This window comes from Hetaerina americana, unplaced genomic scaffold, assembly GCF_022747635.1.
Source record: "Hetaerina americana unplaced genomic scaffold, ioHetAmer1.1.p SCAF_12, whole genome shotgun sequence".
Classification (NCBI taxonomy): Eukaryota; Metazoa; Arthropoda; class Insecta; order Odonata; family Calopterygidae; genus Hetaerina; species Hetaerina americana.
In genome coordinates, this window is record NW_027286292.1 from 2,329,378 (window position 1) to 2,349,246 (window position 19,869).

Below are 19,869 nucleotides of genomic sequence, written 5' to 3' on the forward strand. Positions count from 1 at the left end.
ACTTGGCGGGTACGACGTAAGCCCGCGGACGCGACCAACCCGCAGCCCGTCTGCACCACGGTACACCACTGTTCCTTCCCCATGACCGTGTTGGAGGCTGGTGCGGTCGCACACAACGGTGTGCGGACGGCGCAACCCAACACCATCACGATCGATGCAGGGGACGGACACGTAAAGAAAGTGGCGGTGGCAGCTATGGTGACAGAGGAGTCGGCGGAGTCGATGCAAATCGTGAACCCTATTTACGGTAGCGCTCTCCGGTTCGGGAAATGTGTGCAACGCATCTCGGTTCATTGGTTGTGGTGCTGGCAGACTTAAAAGACGCCGGGACGCCGGAAAAATCATATTGCTGGTAAAAGAAACGATTGAAAATAATGGACGGCGGTGGTAAAATGGGGCTCGCCAGACGAGGCCAAATCAAATAGAACATCTCGTCTCAGGCGAAGACGCCAGCATTCGGACAACTGTGATTCTCTATCGAATGCTAGGGATCTTGCACCTACGCCTTAACGACCACAGAGCTGGCACTCACGCAGGGTTACAACGGACCCCCAGCCCTCCCTCCATCGACCTCCCTCTCAGTGGACTACAAAAGCGAAGGAGACGTGGAAAGGGCGAAGGGAGAGGAGGTGGGTGGAATCCATTTCCTGCCTGCCTACGTCCTTCGGGTCACGACCTCCCAATAGGTCGTGACCCGAACGAGGTAACGGGGGAAGCCGTACTCGTGGAGACATACACTGCAGTGGTCGCGCACCTGGAAATGCAACCATATAAATGTATCGATGCTGATAAACCGGCATTTTTCTGTGTTATGGACAATTTTCGTGTCTCATATTTAGTCCCTTAGCCTCATTCGTACATAACAACTCCACTTTCTGCTTTGATCAACGCTTTTTAAGCACGTATTCTGAACCACAATCGAGTACGGTATTAGAAAATTTAATACTATGTTGGGACAAAAACTCACCAATTACAGATGTGAAAGATAATGACAATTGAACTGGAACTTTTTTAGTTATAGAAGATTTTATTCTAAAACAGAGGTTCTACACACGCTTGACGACCGAATATCCATTCTGAGTAACAAACAGCAACAGTATTATTATAATTGCTGCTGATAAAAATCTACCGTCAATTGACTGCGACACGTACAGCGTAGGAAAATCTGCCAAAAACAGACTCATGCCATGAACTCCTTCATACAGTCACAAAACACTCCTTAGAACAAATTGTTAAGTCAACAAGACGAGGCTACAGCATACTGGATATCTTTGCGACTTCTATGCCCGAAATCATTGCAAACATTGAAATATGGACGGAATCAGTGACCACAAGGCTATTCTTGTAGAGTTAAAAACTAAGTTCGTGAAAATAAACAAAGAAAAGCGGAAAATATACGTATACAACAAGGCAAATTTTAACGGACTACGAGAATATTTAAAAAGAGAATTGCCAGAATGAAAGACAAAAACACTGACAGCCGATACAGAGAACGCTTGAAAATCTTTCTTAAATATTATTCGTGAAAGAATGGACTCGTGAATCCCATCCAAAGTTGAAATGCGACAGTAAGGAACCTAGGTGGTACAACGGAGACGTCAGATCGTTGTTAAGAAGGCAAATAAGACTACAATCAGATTTTTTAAATTGTTAAAAAAGTAAAGTTCGTCAGAATTCATCCAAACAGAAACTAAAAGAACGTCGTAGCATAACGAAACGTATCGTGCGAAAAGCCCTACACTTCAAATCTGAGATGCTAAGCGAATATCTTGAGGAAAATCCGAAGTCATTCTGGTCCTATTTTGGTGATATACAGGGTTAACGTCCAACTGTACATATGTACATTATTTGAAGACGGAAAACGGTGAAATTATTACAAAGAGCGTGAGAAAGGAAAATATTTAAAAAAAAAAGTTTTCCAGAGCGTCTATAATAAAGTCACGAACGCTCTTCCAAACCCATCCGAGGAACACTTGAGCGATGCAACACGCACCAACAAGGGAATAGAGCATCTGCTCTATTCCCTTGTTGGTGCGTGTTGCATAGTATCAAAGTAAACAAAGCACCTGATCCGGTATAAATACCGGCTAAAATATTGAAGGAATTAGCTGAAGACATTGCCACGTTTTCACAGACTGGTTTTTTTTTAATCGATGGAAGAAAGCTCAGTACCTCGCGACTGGAAGCTAGCCCATATAACTCCCGTCTATAAAGGCAGCGACAGGGATAAACCAACCAATTACCGACTCATTTCCCTAACATCGATCTCTTGTAAAATAAGGGAACACATTATTGTCACTAACATTACGAGATTTCTTGAGAGTAGGAAAATACTTAGGTACAACCAGCACGTATTTAGGAAGAGCAGATCTTGCGAAACACAATTAGGTCTTTTCACTCGCGATATCCTTAGGACGAGAGAAAACAACTCACAAAACAAAGCAGTATTCCTAGATTTCAAAAAAACCTTCGATAAAGTCGCACACAATAATTTGTCACACAAACTTGAATGATATGGTAGCAATGAGAAAATTACCAATTGGATTGGAGACTTCTTGTCAACTCGCAAACAAATTATAGTGGTCATCAATGGGTTGTGTTCAACGGATAGAGATCATTCTCAGCGCATAGAGATCTTCGGGCATCACCCAGGGAAGTGCAATAGGACCGCTGCTATTCTTAATATACATTAATGGCTTAAGCGCACACATTAGTAGCAAACTCAGATTATTCGTTGACAACACGGTGGTATACGGGGAAATAAGGAGCCAACTAGATCGCGAGCTACTCTCTAGAGACTTGGACACAATCTCGGATTGGTACAAGGAATGGGGATTAATGCTCAATATAGACAAATGGGCAGGTTTGAAATTTTGGAATAAAGGAAGTGGCGAACAGGACATAAACCACGAAATAGAGGGTTCAGTACTGACTACGGCCAATCAATGTAAATAATTGGAGGATGTTATAACACGACACCTTTCATGGGGAACACACATTAGGACAATATGCGGATCCGCTTCAAAGAAACTCGGCCTCATTAAACGGTGTGGGGAAGTGAAATGAAAAAGTTTAAGGGAGGGGTTATTTTGCTCTAGTTAGACCTTAGTGACAATATGCCACAAGTATCCTTCGGGAAAAAAGTTGGCAAAATATTAGATTAAGTCCAGAGAAAATCCGCCAAATTCGTTAAAACTTGTCATTATAAGAACACAAATGGGACACGTCTCTTAGGGGAATTAGGCTGGGAGCCACTTGAGATACGAAGAGAACAAGCGAGACTAAGACTTTTAGAAAGGTTCAAAACGAATGAGTTTAACGATGACAACAAAGGAATTATAATGGCCACACACTACTTTAGTCGATCAGACCACAAAGATAAAACAAGGGAGATATATTCCAGTATAGATGGATACAAATACTCATTCTTTCCCCCGAACAATCAGAAATCATATAAGTGAGAAATCGAAGTCATTTTAGACACATTAAAAACATTCACTTTACAAATCTGAACAAAATTAAACATTGCAAATACATCAGAAATACTTCTTGGTGATATGTACATTAGTTGGTAGTTTAAGTGTTTGCAAACGTGTGGATTGTACGGGTTTTTGCATTAATGTATACCATGTTTCGTTTGTGGATTGTATAATATTGCAGGCGGTCTTTTTTTCTTAATTACGAGTGGTGCCCTAACACCCCCGCCACACGCCCTTGCGGCCGCTTGCGGGGTATTAAGGAGATGTAGTTGAACTATCAGAACCACTTAAAATTTTAGTTACGACTTCCGAGTAATTTTGGTTACTAAAGAAAACACCGAAATTAACTTAAAACTAACGCCCATGATCACACAAGGAACTTATGAAATATTTTCGAATCTGTACAACGGATACTGAGGTGATAGATGACAGCATTCATTGCACAGATTCGCCATTCACTAACAATGACAGCATTCGTGCACAGATTGACATTATTCGCCATACAGATATTATGAGCAATTACTCTCTTCATGCATGTCGAGCCGTCTCACAGTAATGTTACTACCTTATAAGCCGCATTCGCAAGTGACAAGAGCAAGAAAACAGTGCTCGTCTGACTGTTAAGTTTTAAGCTATATCCCAAGTAACATAAATACAGACATTAGAAAATGCCTTACAGATTTCACTGAATAACTCAGAATATTTTCACAGTGGCCGCATTCACTCTTCGTGTTGTTCCTGTGAAAATATTCCTCACCCTCCCTCTTCAAAACATTAAAATAGTTCCTGACAGAAAAAAACAATGGACACTCACGATTAGATCAACCTAAAAAATTAATGCCATGAATCATTCATATTTGCTGGTGCAGTTGCATAGTTAAAACTGGTCGTTTACATATCCAATCATTCAGCTCATCTTTGTGTTCGTCTAATATGACTCAATACATAAAATAGAAACACAGAATATTTACCATGGGTCGCTCAGTAAATGTCACATGGCTCTTAGAAACTGACCCACACTGAATTTTAGTTCGGACATTCAATAAAAAATCGAGCTGCACATTGATTGACGGCATTTCTACAGAACGATTACACCCGTTTGGGGACCGTACTTTTCCTTCTTTCCATCTTTTTTCTGTCATAAACTTTCTTTTGCAGCAGTTATTAAATATTTTCTGATCTCTTAATATAGTCGTATCCTGGTATTGACATGCACGTCGGAGCTATGCGATCGGAAAAACGAGTTTATTTTTTAACTATATTTTTGTCAACGGATACGAACAAAATTTGGGCAGGCCATTCTTATCCCCAAGGATTTGTGTATTAAGTTCATTGGAATACGGGTGACTTCGACAGTTAAAAAGATTGCGTGGAGGACATTTTTGTCTTCTCTGAACGTTAACGAGGAAGTTCACGCTTTTGGCGCCGTTGTCGTGACTTTATACCTGACGGTCCAATAATCAATGACAGAAAGAAGGTTTTACATCTTGTAAAAGGCAGAATCGCCATTCCAAGATCTGGCTGCGTTGGCGATGTCGCCAGGGAATATGAAAGCGAGCGTTCGTGGAGGAGAAGGAAGATCAATGGCGTGGTTATTGAAGAGAATAAGAGACAAAATGGTGCCCTGGGGGATGCCACAGTTCATCTTTGTTTCGGACGACAGCGCGTCTTTCTCGGCGAATCGGAACGAGCGTTCGGAGGGGAAGCTCTGAATCACTTCCACCAAGTGACCACGAACATTCGCTCTGAAAAGCAGGAGGAAGAGGCCCTCGTGCCACCCCTGGTCGAAGGCCTTGGCGACGCCCAATAAGGCCGTGTGCTGACGGCGTTGAAACCCTCGGGAGATGCATAGCCTGCAAACCGATGGACTTGAGGAGTTGGAAAGATGAGGGATAGGACACGTATGTACGAGGGTCATCCGGAAAGTAGTACCCGTTCGTGCCGCATGAAGTGCTGACGACGCGAGTAGCCGCTGGACGAGGTCAGATAGCTTCAGTGGCTTGTCTGCCTTCTCTGAGCCAAGTTGCGTGACGCTAGCATTGCCTGTGTTGTTTCTGTGATTGTTTACAATGTTTAAAAAAATTGAGAACGCCGCCAGTTGTGAAGTGAGGGCAGTGATTAAATTCCTCAATGCAAGAAACGTTCGCCCATGTGATATTCATCGCCAATTAAAGGAGGTGTATGGAGACAATGTAATGGACGAGTCGTCTGTTCGGCGGTGGTGTCGCAACTTCAACATGGGGAGGGGGAACACACACGACGATGAGCGTTCGGAGAGACCGTCTGTCATTACAGACCAACTGGTGAGCTCAGTTGACGAATTCGTGAGGAACGATCGGCGCGTCACAATTGATGACATCTGTGAGCATTTTCCCAATGTTTCTCGAACAATTGTTCATGAAATTGTTAAACACCATCTGCATTATGCAAAAATTTGTGCAAGATGGGTCCCTCGCGTATCTCAATGAGCTGGCGGCGAAGGACTATGCAGCAGGAATACAGAAACTTGTCACACGTTATGACAAATGCCTTAATTTGCTTGGAGATTATGTTGAGAAGTAGTTTAAAGTATCCTCTTTCAAATAAAATTTTTTATGTTTGTTAATATTTACTTTTGTGTCTCTATTTCACGAACGGGTACTACTTTCCGGATGACCCTCGTATTTTAAGGGATTGAAGGACCTTTCCTAGTTTGCGGAATAAACCCAGCTTTGCCACGCTTCACACGTTGGGAAAAGAGCAAGAGAAGTTAAACAGCGTGGTGCATTCCGAATGTGCCGGGTGGAGATGTGGTCCAGTCCCGGGCACCTTGTTTGGTATTGGGAGCTTAATTTCCAGGCGCATATCCATCTCCGTGATCGGGTAGAACGCGTTCAGAAACAATACACTCCTCGTGACACCCTCTGAACCACGACATCGTTCCCAAGTTGGTCTTCAAAAAATCTTGCGATGGAATGCTGGCGCAAAGACTTATTCATTTTCATTGACGTCATAACTAAGCACGCCATATTATCATAGGGGATAATGGCAGGTGACCGGTCCTTTTTCGTCAGCTGCTTTGGAACTCTCAAGAGAGAATCGTCATCCAAGGGGAAAAAAGGAAACCAATTTGCTATTACATACAAAATTCATTTCGGGATGACCCGGATGTCCACGACAATTTTCATCATCGGCTGAGTTAAAAGCGGTGAGCAGAGGAGTCGCTGTGGTGAGCCCTCCCCTCGCCTAACGTAAATGCGAAAGTACTCTGAGGGAATTTGACTAAATTTGTACACAAGTTCACACTCTTTGGTGGGCTACATTCTCTCCAGTTTATTATTTATGACTTTTCACCTAGTTGCCCATTAACTTACATAGTTTCAGGCGTGATCCGCCAGAATTCGAATATCATAATGATTAAGTAATAACACATTTCTACTAGATATTGATTTAATACACGATCGGTTTCGATTCCTCGAAACCGTAACGAAATCGGTCGTGAATTACCTCAATATCCGGCAAAGTGTTATTGTTTGTTCATTTTTTTCTGTCATAACTCTGTGTTCACATTCTTCCATTTCTTTCTTCAGCCTATCTTCAACGTCATTTCATCTGTGTTCAAGCGAATGGAATGGGCTGCTGAGTTTCCACGCTGCACACAAGGGGAATTATTCGAAAACCGAATTAGATAATATAAGTCGACCAATGTAAGAAAACTACGGAGATATCGTCAAAGACAGATTCAAATACATGTTCTACTTTCGCTAGGCACGCAATCACGTCAAAATCGAACCCAAGAACCCGAAATATTTAAATTAACTTAAATCCATAAATTTAATAAATTGATCAAATGCAAAAATAATTGGATGACCTATATCGGCATGCATGTGCACGAGAATGTCTGCATACGAGCTTACGTTTGAGTGTACGATTGAAGTAATTCATGTGTGGCTCGTACTCTTCACCACCCCCGCCACACACTCTTACAGGGGAGTGCGTATGTGCAATCCAAGGTCCCTCCGTTCCCTATCAAATGTTCCAATTAACAAGTCTGCGGATCTCCATGCCCCTTTCTGATACGTTCCCATTTTGCATTTATTGCACGAGCCCCTCTCTCTTCACACTTAATGTTTTCAGCGACTACATGGTACTCTTTCCTATGTCTTCGGGTTAAAGCTTTGAAATCCTATTTTCTTATACGTCTTCCCTCTTTTACCCTCGGTAAGCTGAAGTTACACTTCATTAGTACTAAATTATGGTCAAAATCCACATCCACTCACGGGAGAATGTTAAAGTTAGTCACCCTGTTCCTTAATTTGACCTAACCATTACGTAAAGCCTACTTGACATATCTCTGAATTCCTGGGCATATTCCACGCATACCTACTCCTATAATTGTGCTCAAATCAATTGTCCCAAATGATTATATCACGTCTCCTTGAGAATTCTACCGCTTTCCTTCCGCTGCAAAATCTTGTTCCTAAACCGTAGTCCTCAACTGGACTACCATCTCTCGCTTCGCCAGCCATTAGCTAGCGAAATATTGAGTAGGTGTTTTGCCAACCAAACGGGCATAACCTAAAAATCAACCACCGTCGTACATTTTAATTTCTTCCATCAAACTTCTCTGCTCTCTTACCACCTCTATTATCATTAATTTGTTTTTCTTTCCGCCCATTTCACCTTTCCATCCCCCTCCACGCCAACTTCTCAGAAGCATCTACTCCACGCCTAAACCCTTGCTTCAACAACCAAGTTTCTACACTGCACGTTACTTCACTCCTCATTTAAGTTTTCACTAGCCTCACCTTTAAATGTTTACCTTAGCTCCCTGTCATCAACCAACTTCCATATATAGAGTATATATTTAATGCCATTACTAATTTACCGTTTAGTATTTTCGGGGCAAATAATTTATACGTAGTTCTTCGGAGAAACCTTTCCAATGGTATCGCGAGATGAGGAGAATTAGTATGGAGCACGACGCACATTTACCCCACGTCCACGTGCAAGTTATCGAGCCCAAAAATCATACACGCCAAGGCAAGGGGAATATGGAGTCCTAGAATCGGCCAATCCAAAGCCGCCGCAGACCTTGCTGGACCACATCGCACTCCGGCTTTTGTTCCCGCAATCAGACGAGCTCCAGGCCCTGTCGGACGAGAAACTGCAGATTATGGCTTAATTATGCAAATGAGGATGCGACGGTAGTCCTGGTCACGGTCAGTACAAGCTGAAGTTATCTGAGGATGTGGAAAAGTTTTATCTGATGTAGTATTTTTAGGGTATACTTTGCGTACGATAAAAATCTAAATTAACTGTGGCGATAACCATAACGGACGACATTAATTATCACATAAGCTTGCTTGTGCCATTTGAAGCCTCCTTACAGAATGCTCACGCGCGAATTTCGTTTAACCTTGCCATGACTATGATCGACAGCAAAAGATGCACTCCACTGATTGATTGTTAAGTTAACCCAACGACGCCATTGGTGTCGTGCAACGCCGAAGGATTCCAATATCATTCCGCGTATTCTATCACTTTCCATCAATGAAAACAACTTGGAAGTGCGGAATGTCGACGTTGAATGCACACATTCGGACATCCGGTTTTTTCGCGCGTTGCATATAAGTGTAAGGTTAAGAAATAGCAAGGGGGCGAAGACGAAGTAAAAACGGCAGTGGCTTACCACAAACATTTGATCAAGACTTCAGTTCAAGAAGTAGCTTGCATTAGCCCAAACCAGGATACCGAGGCACTAACAAGGCAAATACCACTCATAAGCTTTCGCGAAAGATATTTGCAGAGATCCTTGGGATAGATGCTGGAATGATAAAGGTTTTACACATGCTCCTGCCGGTTGTGACCGGTGGCTGTAAGACTTCTGAAAACTTCTTTCTTCAAGCAGCACAAAAGATAGCCCATCTCTACCCGTTGTTGAATACCACCAACTGTGCAATAAATTGCTTATGCACAGCCATCATTAACTCCAGAGATGATATTACCCATTGGCCGGATATCGGAGGGCGCCCACCAGTCGTGTGACAAATTGACTAAGCCCTACAGAAGGAACCACACGAGGAAGATGAGAATTTGTATCTACGGCTCTTGGCACAATCAGACCCCTATTATCGTCCATTGATCATAAGAAACGCTAAACGAAAAAATATTTTTCCGGTAGTTCTAGCTTTCTGAAGGCGCCTAATATACGAATGCCATCAAGCTCAGACCAGTCGAACGAGTTTTTCGTCGAAGTGCGTAGTACAGTAGAAGACGACTCAGTGAAGACAGCGGTAACATTTGATTACTTCTTTTTAATGTAGCTACTCATAATATTTGAGTAATTTCTTATATAATAAATATCTAATCAAGTATCCACCTACTTCGTCGTCTTAATTTAAATTATATTTATTCATATACATAATGAATCTCTTCAATGTATTTATGTATATTTTTTTATGACTGAGCCACTTTTATGTTGTTAATAATAATCAAAAAGAAATTTAAAGGAAACGTGAAAAGAAAGAAGAACGGTATAAGTATGGCTTTTAGGCAGTTCTTGTTAAATATCTTATTAGTTGATCCACTGCATGGTATTTAAGTTGCAAACTGAATAGTGCAATAGTTGAATAGATTGAGATATGCTCATAAAAATTAACTGCATATGTTAAATTATGAAATAATCGTGTGCTGCTAAGTTGCACAGCAACACATTTTTTATCAATATTTAATAACTTTTAAGAACTTGCGTACATTATGATCATTTACTTATTTTTTTACAATAAATGCATTAATATATTCGTATTCAGCATCCTCCAAACACTCCCACCTTTAACTTTCGCCGAAAAATGAAATAATTTGTCAATTTCCACATTTTTGTTATTAACAACTTCGTAAGCATTGTTGGTTGGGTTCAGCGACTTCTAAAACCCCAGCTACCAAATTCTCGTTTAAAAATAGTGTTATCGTAAGAACTTCGGCCACTGTCGGTTGGTTTTCTAAGCAGCCCACCGAGCGCCCGCCCCTGGACAGATGGCACGCGGCGAGGGGTGGCGCGGAAGAGGGGAGTGACGTCACGCGCCACAACCTGTTGCACCACCATCTCCAGTTGCCACCGCCGGCCGTCAGCGAGACCACCTCCTGGCCCTGGGGGTTCCGCCGAGAGAGGGGGGGGCAGGTGAACCCCGGGCACGTGACGACCTCCAATACGCCCAGCTCTTTCTCTCGCTCTCAAAAGACGACGGCCAGCCAGACCGGGCGCCTAACCCCTTGACATCCCATTCCCGCCGTGCATATTGGTCTAAAGCCTAAAAAAGCTACCCAATATTCAAATTTGCAACTTTTCCCTGGGTTGCCAATTGATTGTTACGCGTGCAAATGGTTCAATGCCAGGGAGCTGGAGAGAGAAGGCATTGCCAGTTGGGCAAGCCGTATCGACGGCATGCAGACGGACTAACGAGCGTCCAAGTAGGCGGAGCCGTAGCGCTAGTGAACCACTTAGCCAAAGCTTGCTTTTTCCAAAGGTTAGCAAGCAAATGAGGGAAAGGAACTCAGTACCATCGAGGAAATATGGAAATACGAGTATATCAGAAAGGGGATATCGAAAGCGAAAGAAAGAACAGAAAAAGAAACTATAGGAACCGTTAATGGGAAAAGGGCAAGGAAACTATTGATTATGGATGAGACGATTAGAAAGATAGATGAGAAAAGTAAGTGGAATAATGTGAACACCGAGCTAGGTAGAATGAAGTACAAAGAGTAAAATGATAAATTGAGATGGGTAACATAGAGAGCAAAAGAAGGATGTGGAAGACGCAATTCGAGGATATGGAAACAGAGCGATGGGGATATTTTTGAAATGGACGCTACGCTTCAACGACAACTAAAACATCCTAATCTTAATTTTCACTTCGCGGTTCAAATCATTAACAAAATCAAGAAAAATTTTAAAAAACTTACTTCCCTATAGTGTTTTAACTTTCTTGTATAGCACACCAATTGCATCCTTGGGCGCAATTGTTTGTTAGTTGATATTATATGTAGTAGCATGCGCGTAAGTAGAAAAGATTTTTGCACGAATGTATACGTCACTGTGGGCCTGGGTTTGCATGGATGTGTCGATTTTGTAGGTGGTTTTGCTCCCTTTTACGGGTGGTGACCTTAACACCCCACGCCACACGCCCTTGAGGCGGCTTGCGGGGTATTATGTAGATTTAGATGAAGTCAGAAAGGAAAATCTATGTAACCAATCATAAATAAGTCGGGGAAAATACTAGTTGAACTTAGGAAATATCCTAGAGAGATGGAAGGACTATAAGCGAAATATGGTAAAGAACTTAGGCCAAGCAAGTTCGGCCATAAAACGAGAATGTGACGTAGATGAAGACAGTTTGGGTCCGGGCATACTCGACGATGCGATAGAAAAAGCTTTAAGGGAAATGAAATCAAATGAGGCAGAGGGGGGTATACAACATTCGTGTGGAGCTACTTAAAGGTTTGGAGAAGAAGGGAGGAAGAGTTTTTATGGACTAATTTGTGGTATTTACGAGAGAGGAATTTCGCAAGAAGATTTGGTGAGACCAGCGCTAGTTCCTATTCTAATGAAGTAACGGTTACATCATGTGAGGACTACAGAACAATAATTTTGATAACCCACGCAGCTAGAGTCGTTCTTAGGATCATCAACAAAAGGATAGAGAGTAGGGCAAATGATTGAGGCACGCGTGCTGCCATTGCAGTGAGATCACTAATCGAGAGAAATACAGAATACACTCCGGACTACAGAACAATAAGTTTGATAACCCACGCAGCTAAAGTCGTTCTTAGGATCATCAACAAAAGGATAGAGAGTAGGGCAAATGATTGAGGCACGCGTGCTGCCATTGCAGTGAGATCACTAATCGAGAGAAATACAGAATACACTCTGGACGTATTTGTCGGTTTCGTAGATTTCGAAAAGACGTTTGAAAGAGTGAATTGGGAAAAACAATGATTACATTGCAGCAAATAGGTATGGACTGAAGGGAAAGGAGACTAATCCGCAACCTGTGCATGTCTCGGACTGCACAAGTGCGAGTGAAGGATGGCGAGTCCTGAAGGGCAGTTAGGAAGAGGTGTAAGGCAGGGTTGTCCCTTATCACCTGTGCTGTATGTTGGAGAAGTGATTTAAGAGGCATGGGAAGAACTGGAGACAGGAATGAAAGTCGGCGGGGAAATCATAAAATCAGCTAGGTTGCTGATGAGCAAGCTTTAGTTTGTCAGTCAGGCAAGTGGATGCAAGCATTGCTGGGTGAATTGGAAAGCCAGGGCGACGGATATTACATGAGAATAAACAAAAATAAAACAAAGGTTAGGTAGATCTCCGGAGAGAGAAAAGCTAAGCTTAAAATAAAATAGGAGGGCTATAGTTACAAGGATATCTAGTAGGGAAGTAAGCAGAAGACTTTCGCTGGGCAAAGAAACGTCCACCAGTAGGAGGTAGTTGATGACAGGGACCCAGGGAAGTTTTAGGTATGGTGAGGGAGGAGAGGGGGTAGCGGGCAGAAATCATACGGAGGCAGGAAAAATGGACGAAAAACGTCGATCGGTAGTGGGATGCTGAAGGCTGAGATAGACGGAAGAATGAATGTTAGGCAAACGAAGAAAGGGATGTTGGACGGGATGAAGGGAGGAAGGAAGTACAAAGACATGAGGAGAAGCTTTATGCAGAGTCGGATTTTGCATTGCCTTTTGATAGTTAAGGCAAATATTTATTTGGTAGTTGTGACCATCTATAACTAGCTTAACCGGTCGATTACATGCAATAAAAAGTAATAATACTGAATTCGATGGTTTCTAGTTAGTGAAAATTCAAGACCATTCAATAAGTAAACCACGCATTTTTTCACCCTAAACTTATTCCACTGCTACCGGTTTTGCTGCATATACAGCATCATAAGGTATGCCACTATGGACACTTCCTGATGATGTCACCTGTGCATCGAAATTATTAGCAGAGAAATGAGGCCTAATGTGAAAAAATACAAAATTAAATTAAATGGTGAAACCCATTACTGGGGGATCGGGATGGTGCAGTAGCTTACGTGCTGGCTTCCCACCCCGAGGGATTCGAATCCTGGAGACAACAGATATTTTTCAGTTGTATCGCGATCTCTACTCGAGGTGCTTTGGGTAGAGCACTTTCGAGTGAGCACGCCGTCCGTCGGATGGGACGTCAAGCTGCGGACCCCTTGGCGCCTTGCGTCTGGAGTCGGCTAGTTTCTCCCCACCCTTCATCCTTTCCTATCCATCCCTAATGGCGCAAGTCACCTCAGCTGTCGGTCGCCTCTCCTAAAACTGCTAACCCAATGGGCGGTCTGAGGCGGTCAATTTTTCAGGGCACTGTCATAAATTGGATTTTGTGATTTTTATCCTTTCAGTCATCACACAGTTGTCCAATGAACATTTTTATATCGCCTTTATATGACCATTTTTATAGCCTTTTGGTGGTATTTTTTCAATCATGCCATAGCTGGGAGCAAATTTCAAAATTACCACTTAAAATATCTATTTGTTCTTTATTATACTTTTGGAGGTGTTATCCACTTTACAATTTTCTGAAAAACTATGTGTTTGCATCCCAGCTCATCTGGTCAAGGCTTTGCCTTTCACATTAGTGTGTCTTGACCAGATACTGCACGCATTAAAATGAATTATTAACAACATACTAAACTTTTAATACTGATGAGTAACATTTTGGGATATATATCTTGCAATTCAACAATCTTATTGGATTGCATTCCTTAATTGCAGAGCCAGTGATTAGAAAATACATTTGCATCTTTGGAAGCCTTTGATGCTACAAGCCAATAACTGGCATTAATTTCGAAAAATGTTGCTTCAAAAAAAGGCATCGAAATGTGAGATCAATTTTTAAATTATTTATTTTAAAAGCGATTTTATTCGGTGGTATACTATAATAATTATTAGATAAAATGAAAATTGTAAGGAAGATGGTATTAGAAATTCGAAAACTTTATGGAAGATTGTATGCTTAGCCACGGCGCAATAATACAACGCATTGTAAAATAACTCCCTCTTCGAGCGGGTTTCCCAAAGAAATTAGTAAAAGTTCTTAAGACGGAAGTGAGCGACCTTGATGTGAGCGATGCTCCTAACAACCCCTTCAGCTCTTAGTTCCTTCCATTCGAGATGACTCACGCTGCCAACAGCAGGGTGCAACTTTTGTTGCCTGTGGCGTCCAGGATAATAATTTATTTTCACCAGGCGATCTGGATACAATGAACACAAGGGCAAATGATAGTTGTAAAAGGCAAGTTAAATGTGATAAATCACCAAGTCTACTGTTTTACATATGCCGAAAAAAACCACTACACGACAATAAGTAAAAATTACAAAATACTAAATATAAGTAAGAGCATTAGGACCTCAAGCTACTCTCGTTCATTAATATTATTATTTCATCATAACATCAAATACGGATGCGTTTCCGAGGGCATTGAATGAAGTTGGAAAGTTTTCACACATTCATCGAATAAGCACTCATTAAAGATTACGATTATTCAGTCACATAAGATCAAAAAAGTATAACCGAAGAAAAGCCATCTATAGTAAACGACATGAATAAAACTCCCAGCCTATTAATTGGTCAAGAGTTACAGTCCCTACGTTATTTTTTATCGAAATTAAATTATGTCACGTCCGTTTTAACCTTTTATGCTAATGCCCACAGTTTAATAAGTAGATGAGGAAGCGTTTTTCACGGTCATGATATTTATTCGCTTCCTAGTAAGTTATATTTACTGGAATGCTATAATATTTTTAGTTGTGCCGCGCAACTTCCTGATCACAGACTATTAATGAATCATAAACAATGTTATTGTATCACATTACAGGTAATATTTTCGCATTCTTGTCCTGTCCAAAATAATAATAACGTAATAAACGTAATTGTAAATCGTTTTATTGGATCGTATTTAACTTCTGAAATCAGAACAAAGGCTGTTTTCCGATTTCAGCAGTTTAGTACGATATAATGATTGAGTAACTTTCAGTTGCCTTTATTCGGGGCTGAAACTAAAACCAAATAAACCTTGTGTTAACTAAAAATACCTAAAAAATATCGAAACAGTCCGACACATTCACAACGCACGCCTCAAGAAATTAAATTTGTGTGAGTATTAACCAAAGCTAAAATACGACAATATTTAAAGAAAAAATTATATAGAGAATTATGATAGATATCTTTATATGGGCGAAATTGAGACCTGATGGTCCCTTCTCCCACGATAGCGCTTGTAAAAATTGTAAATCCGCTTGTAAAAAGTAAAGCACAACCAAAACATAATGCACAAAGGAAATGCAATGGTACTAGTTAATAATAGAAGAGACTAAAACTATTGCAATTTTACAATTAATAAAGATTTATTTCCAACTAGTTTCGATGCACTAAATTTTTTTCAAGTGAAGCTCTCACCGCACAGCGGTAAAGAGAGAGCTTCACTCGAAAATGATGTAGTACATCGAAACTAATGAGAAATAAATCTTTATTAATAGGAAAATTGTATTACTTTTCGTCTCCGATATTAGGGAACAGTTCCACCACACCATACCTGAATCTGTAATTGGTAGTAGTTCATACTCACTGCTCATTAATTCATAAAATTAAATAATATGAATGGTAACCTCAAAGAAATTCCACATACCTTAAGCCCACTTCTTCCTTGCTGCTTGAGAAGAACATTCTCTGGTTTCATGTCGCAATGGATTATCCGGTTTCTGTATAGAGCTTCTAAACACTGCAGCATTGAGTGGGCGAACTTCCGAACTAGTTGCAGGCTGAATCCGTGAAATTTGTTCTTCTTGATTAGTTCATACAGGTTGATAGACAATAGCTCAAAAGTAATGCACATATGATTCCGAAACTGAAAGTTATCATATATATGTATAATATTTAAGTTATTATCTTTGTCTTGCTTCCGAAGTTGCTCGAGAATCTTTATCTCCACTTTAGCTTGTTTGCTAAACCTTTTCTGATTTCGGATCATTTTAAGAGCCACGTGCTGATGGCTTTTATGGTCATAAACTTTTACTACTTGCCCGAAGCTTCCCTTCCCTATAACTTTGATGATTTCATACCTATATGCGATATGGTCGTGGGTAACGGGTAGATAGCATCCTTGCTCATTGTCGTATCCGTTGTTGTATTCGATACCAGTACCACCTTGCCTTTTCTGTGCATTAGGACCAATAAAATATATCTGTGGATAATCGTAGATCTCCGATTTCTCAAACACAGTTAAATTAACTTCGAAAAGTTTCAATGCAAACTCAGGGGTAGAAAACATTGTTCCTTCAGTTGGTGTTCCTGGTCTATTATTTATTGTTGAGTTGTCGGAGGTCGCCGGATGGCTTGCAGACAATGACGCCTGATTTTGGGTATTCGGTTGGTTCGAAATTTGTATGTTCAAATTAGGGAGGTGATTAATGGTTAGGTCCTCGAGGATCTGTTGCACTCCTTCTAACTGGTTACTTTTATGACTATCACTATTCTGAGTGTTCAGTGGAGGCAGGTGGTTACTGTTTTCAGTTTTGTGGTTGGAAAATGGATCACTTGGAGTGCTGGACGTAGCATCATTGATGTTGGCGACTAAGGACCGCGTTCCTGACAAAGGCATTTCGGTGGCAGTAGTGGATGATTGGCTGACGACCACACTAAACATTCCCCAATCACTGGAATGTTTGTTCACTGGAAGCCGAGATCCAAACAATCACACGATTTGGCACTCCTCAACGTAAAATCCAAATAGTACGAACGATATTCCACATCTGAAACACAACTTCATAACCAAACTTTATCCTTTGCAGGGCCCCACAGACGTCGTCGCGCTGCTCAGGCGCGAATGACCAAAATGGAGAAAGTCCCTGTATCTTATCGTCCTCTTTCAAAGACCTTTAACTCTGTTTTATTTAGAGAATTTGCAAGGAGATGGCGTTGTTTTACAATGATACTATGTCGCAGTCATTGCCTCAGCTAATAGATGGCGTGAACATCGCATCACTCCCTCTCAACATTACCGTGTTATTTATTAAACAAAGATTTATATATACATATATATATATTACCGAAACCAAGCCCTAATATTATGAAATTGCAAAGTTGACGATAGGAAATTAAACATCGGCCGTGGCGTTAATTTACTTAATGGAATTTTTTTAAATGTTCAAATTAAAATCACAGGGTAAATGAATATTTCACGACGGTACTCGGGTTTCAATGCAATATATTTGTACGAAAGAATGCCATTTTTTTGCATTAAACTATGACAAATATGCTGCCACACTTTCTAGATCCTGACTGTTTTTAAAAAAGAAATGAGTATTGCAATTGTGGGACTGCCAAAAATATTATGTCCATTATCACTTATCCATTATGTCCAGTCTTTCGAATAAAGTAAATTAATAATTTATATTTATATGAACAAATTGTATGTTGTATTGGTGAGACAGGTAAACCCAATGTAAATCAGGAATTTGGAGAGAATAAAAGGAACATAAAAATAATCAAAGGAACATTAAGAAGATTAAAGTTTAGATTAGCCCCGCTACCTCTCCAAAGCATGAAAAAAATGCTGACTCTTCGTTTAGAAATCTTGTGCCTTGATGCTGAAATTGCGTAGTTCATGGCTCAGCCCAAAACAGCATTACCACTCTTATGGTTGTTTACCACTATATCTGCAAAGGAGAATGGAGTAAATTTTTCTTACCCGGGAACTCTCGTGTCATGATTTTTGTTTGGGCTGATTCTTAATGATCCAAAGTTAAACAAAATAAAACAAAGTCAAGATAAATATGGTGCTAAAAATAATAACTATCACTAAAAAAAGGAAACATGTTTATGCCTTGCTTCTTCCTGCTAATGGATGCACTATTGCAGCTACATGATTACTACTTCCTGGTACCTTCATACTTTCTTGGCGAGTGACATTCTATTTCAGTTATCTTTAAAGTGAAAGAGTGCCTATCAAGGAAATGGATTTAACTCCCATCACAAGTTTTGATTCCACAGATGGATTATATTGTTTCTTCTCTTACTCTTAGAATGACTGTTCTAGGGTTGCTTGTGATTGGAGCTTCCCTCAGCAGTGACATCCACACCCACATTATTCAGCCTAGCATTAATTTTTAATGAGAAGTGCTGCATAATGCATAGTGATCCTTATAGGCCCTTATCTTTCATCTATTTCTGCTTCAGTAAAACAAAAAGCCACAATGAAATATGAATCCAGCTGAAGCCATATAATAATAAAAAACAGAAAATTATAAGTCCTCCTTTCTCCATTCCACATTCAAACTGCTGAAATGTTTTAAGCACTTCAACAGATCATGTGAAGTAATTCAAAATATGAAAGGGTTCATCAAATACTTCTCTCAAGAGAAACATTTTTTGTATTCACACAACATAGTCCTCAGTCCTTTCAAATGTCTCACTAACAACCAACGGCTCACTGCTGCAACCATTCAAAGTCAGAATTTCATTGCTATATAAGCCATCTCCATTAACCTTTGATTCACCTCTTCCCCGTACTTCTCTTTTCAATGATCATGCATTAAATTGAAATGGAAACCTCTGTAAAACATATAGCATATTCCATGATGAATCTCTTACTCAGAATAAAAATGGTAGCCTAACTGAGAGAGTTATCTCTCACAGTTCTATTTATCCTAGGTAGTGTGAAAAATGCAACACAATGCACTGCTCCAAAGCAAACTTATAAGAATCAGAAAAGAGCATGCAGACTAAGTGAATATTAGGCATGCTCAGTTTATCATATTTCATACTCAAACAAGTCTACTTCATTAGGCATAAGAAAAACTACTCACTTACCGACAAATACAACTCATGTCCACATGCCGACTGCAATGAATACTTCTAGTAACTTTGTCTAAGTCCCTTAAATCCAGGATTCTACAAAGAGGATAATTCTCAATTTAATGGTATCAGGCTGAAATTGTGAAATATTGCTTTGAGGAATTGGAAAAACTTTGTAGATTTCACCAAAATTTATTTAGGTGTGAGCAGTTTAATCAGGCTCCTGAATATGTCATTTTTATGATGAAACTAGTCATACTGCGATGAAGTTTAGTGAAATCCACACAGTTAATTCAAGTCTTTCAGGATATATTTGTAGAAACTAATACATTCAAGGACATTTTTGAACATTAAGCATGGGAAAGAGATCAATTTGAAATCCATAACACTCTACGGTCAAACCTTCTGGAGAATTCCAGAAAGGTGGTCCCGCAGTCCATTGTACTAAGTCCGCATGAGTTGTACTGTCCATGATAACTCCCTTTTAGAGCAAGATGTCACTGCCAAGAATTATTCCAGACTGTTGATCCTTATTTG

General features: G+C 40.4%; 1 protein-coding gene across 1 annotated transcript in view; it reads right to left on the reverse strand.

Annotated features, from left to right (window-relative positions):
* LOC139685651 (dual specificity tyrosine-phosphorylation-regulated kinase 2-like) overlaps positions 1-17,337 on the reverse strand; it is a 44,497-nt gene extending 27,160 nt beyond the window's left edge. Inside the window, exon 1 of the mRNA XM_071582608.1 lies at positions 16,166-17,337. Within this exon, the coding sequence (XP_071438709.1) occupies positions 16,166-17,182 (1,017 nt within the window). The 5' untranslated portion in view covers positions 17,183-17,337. The remainder of the gene's footprint in view (positions 1-16,165) is intronic.
* Positions 17,338-19,869: the final 2,532 nt, after the last annotated feature.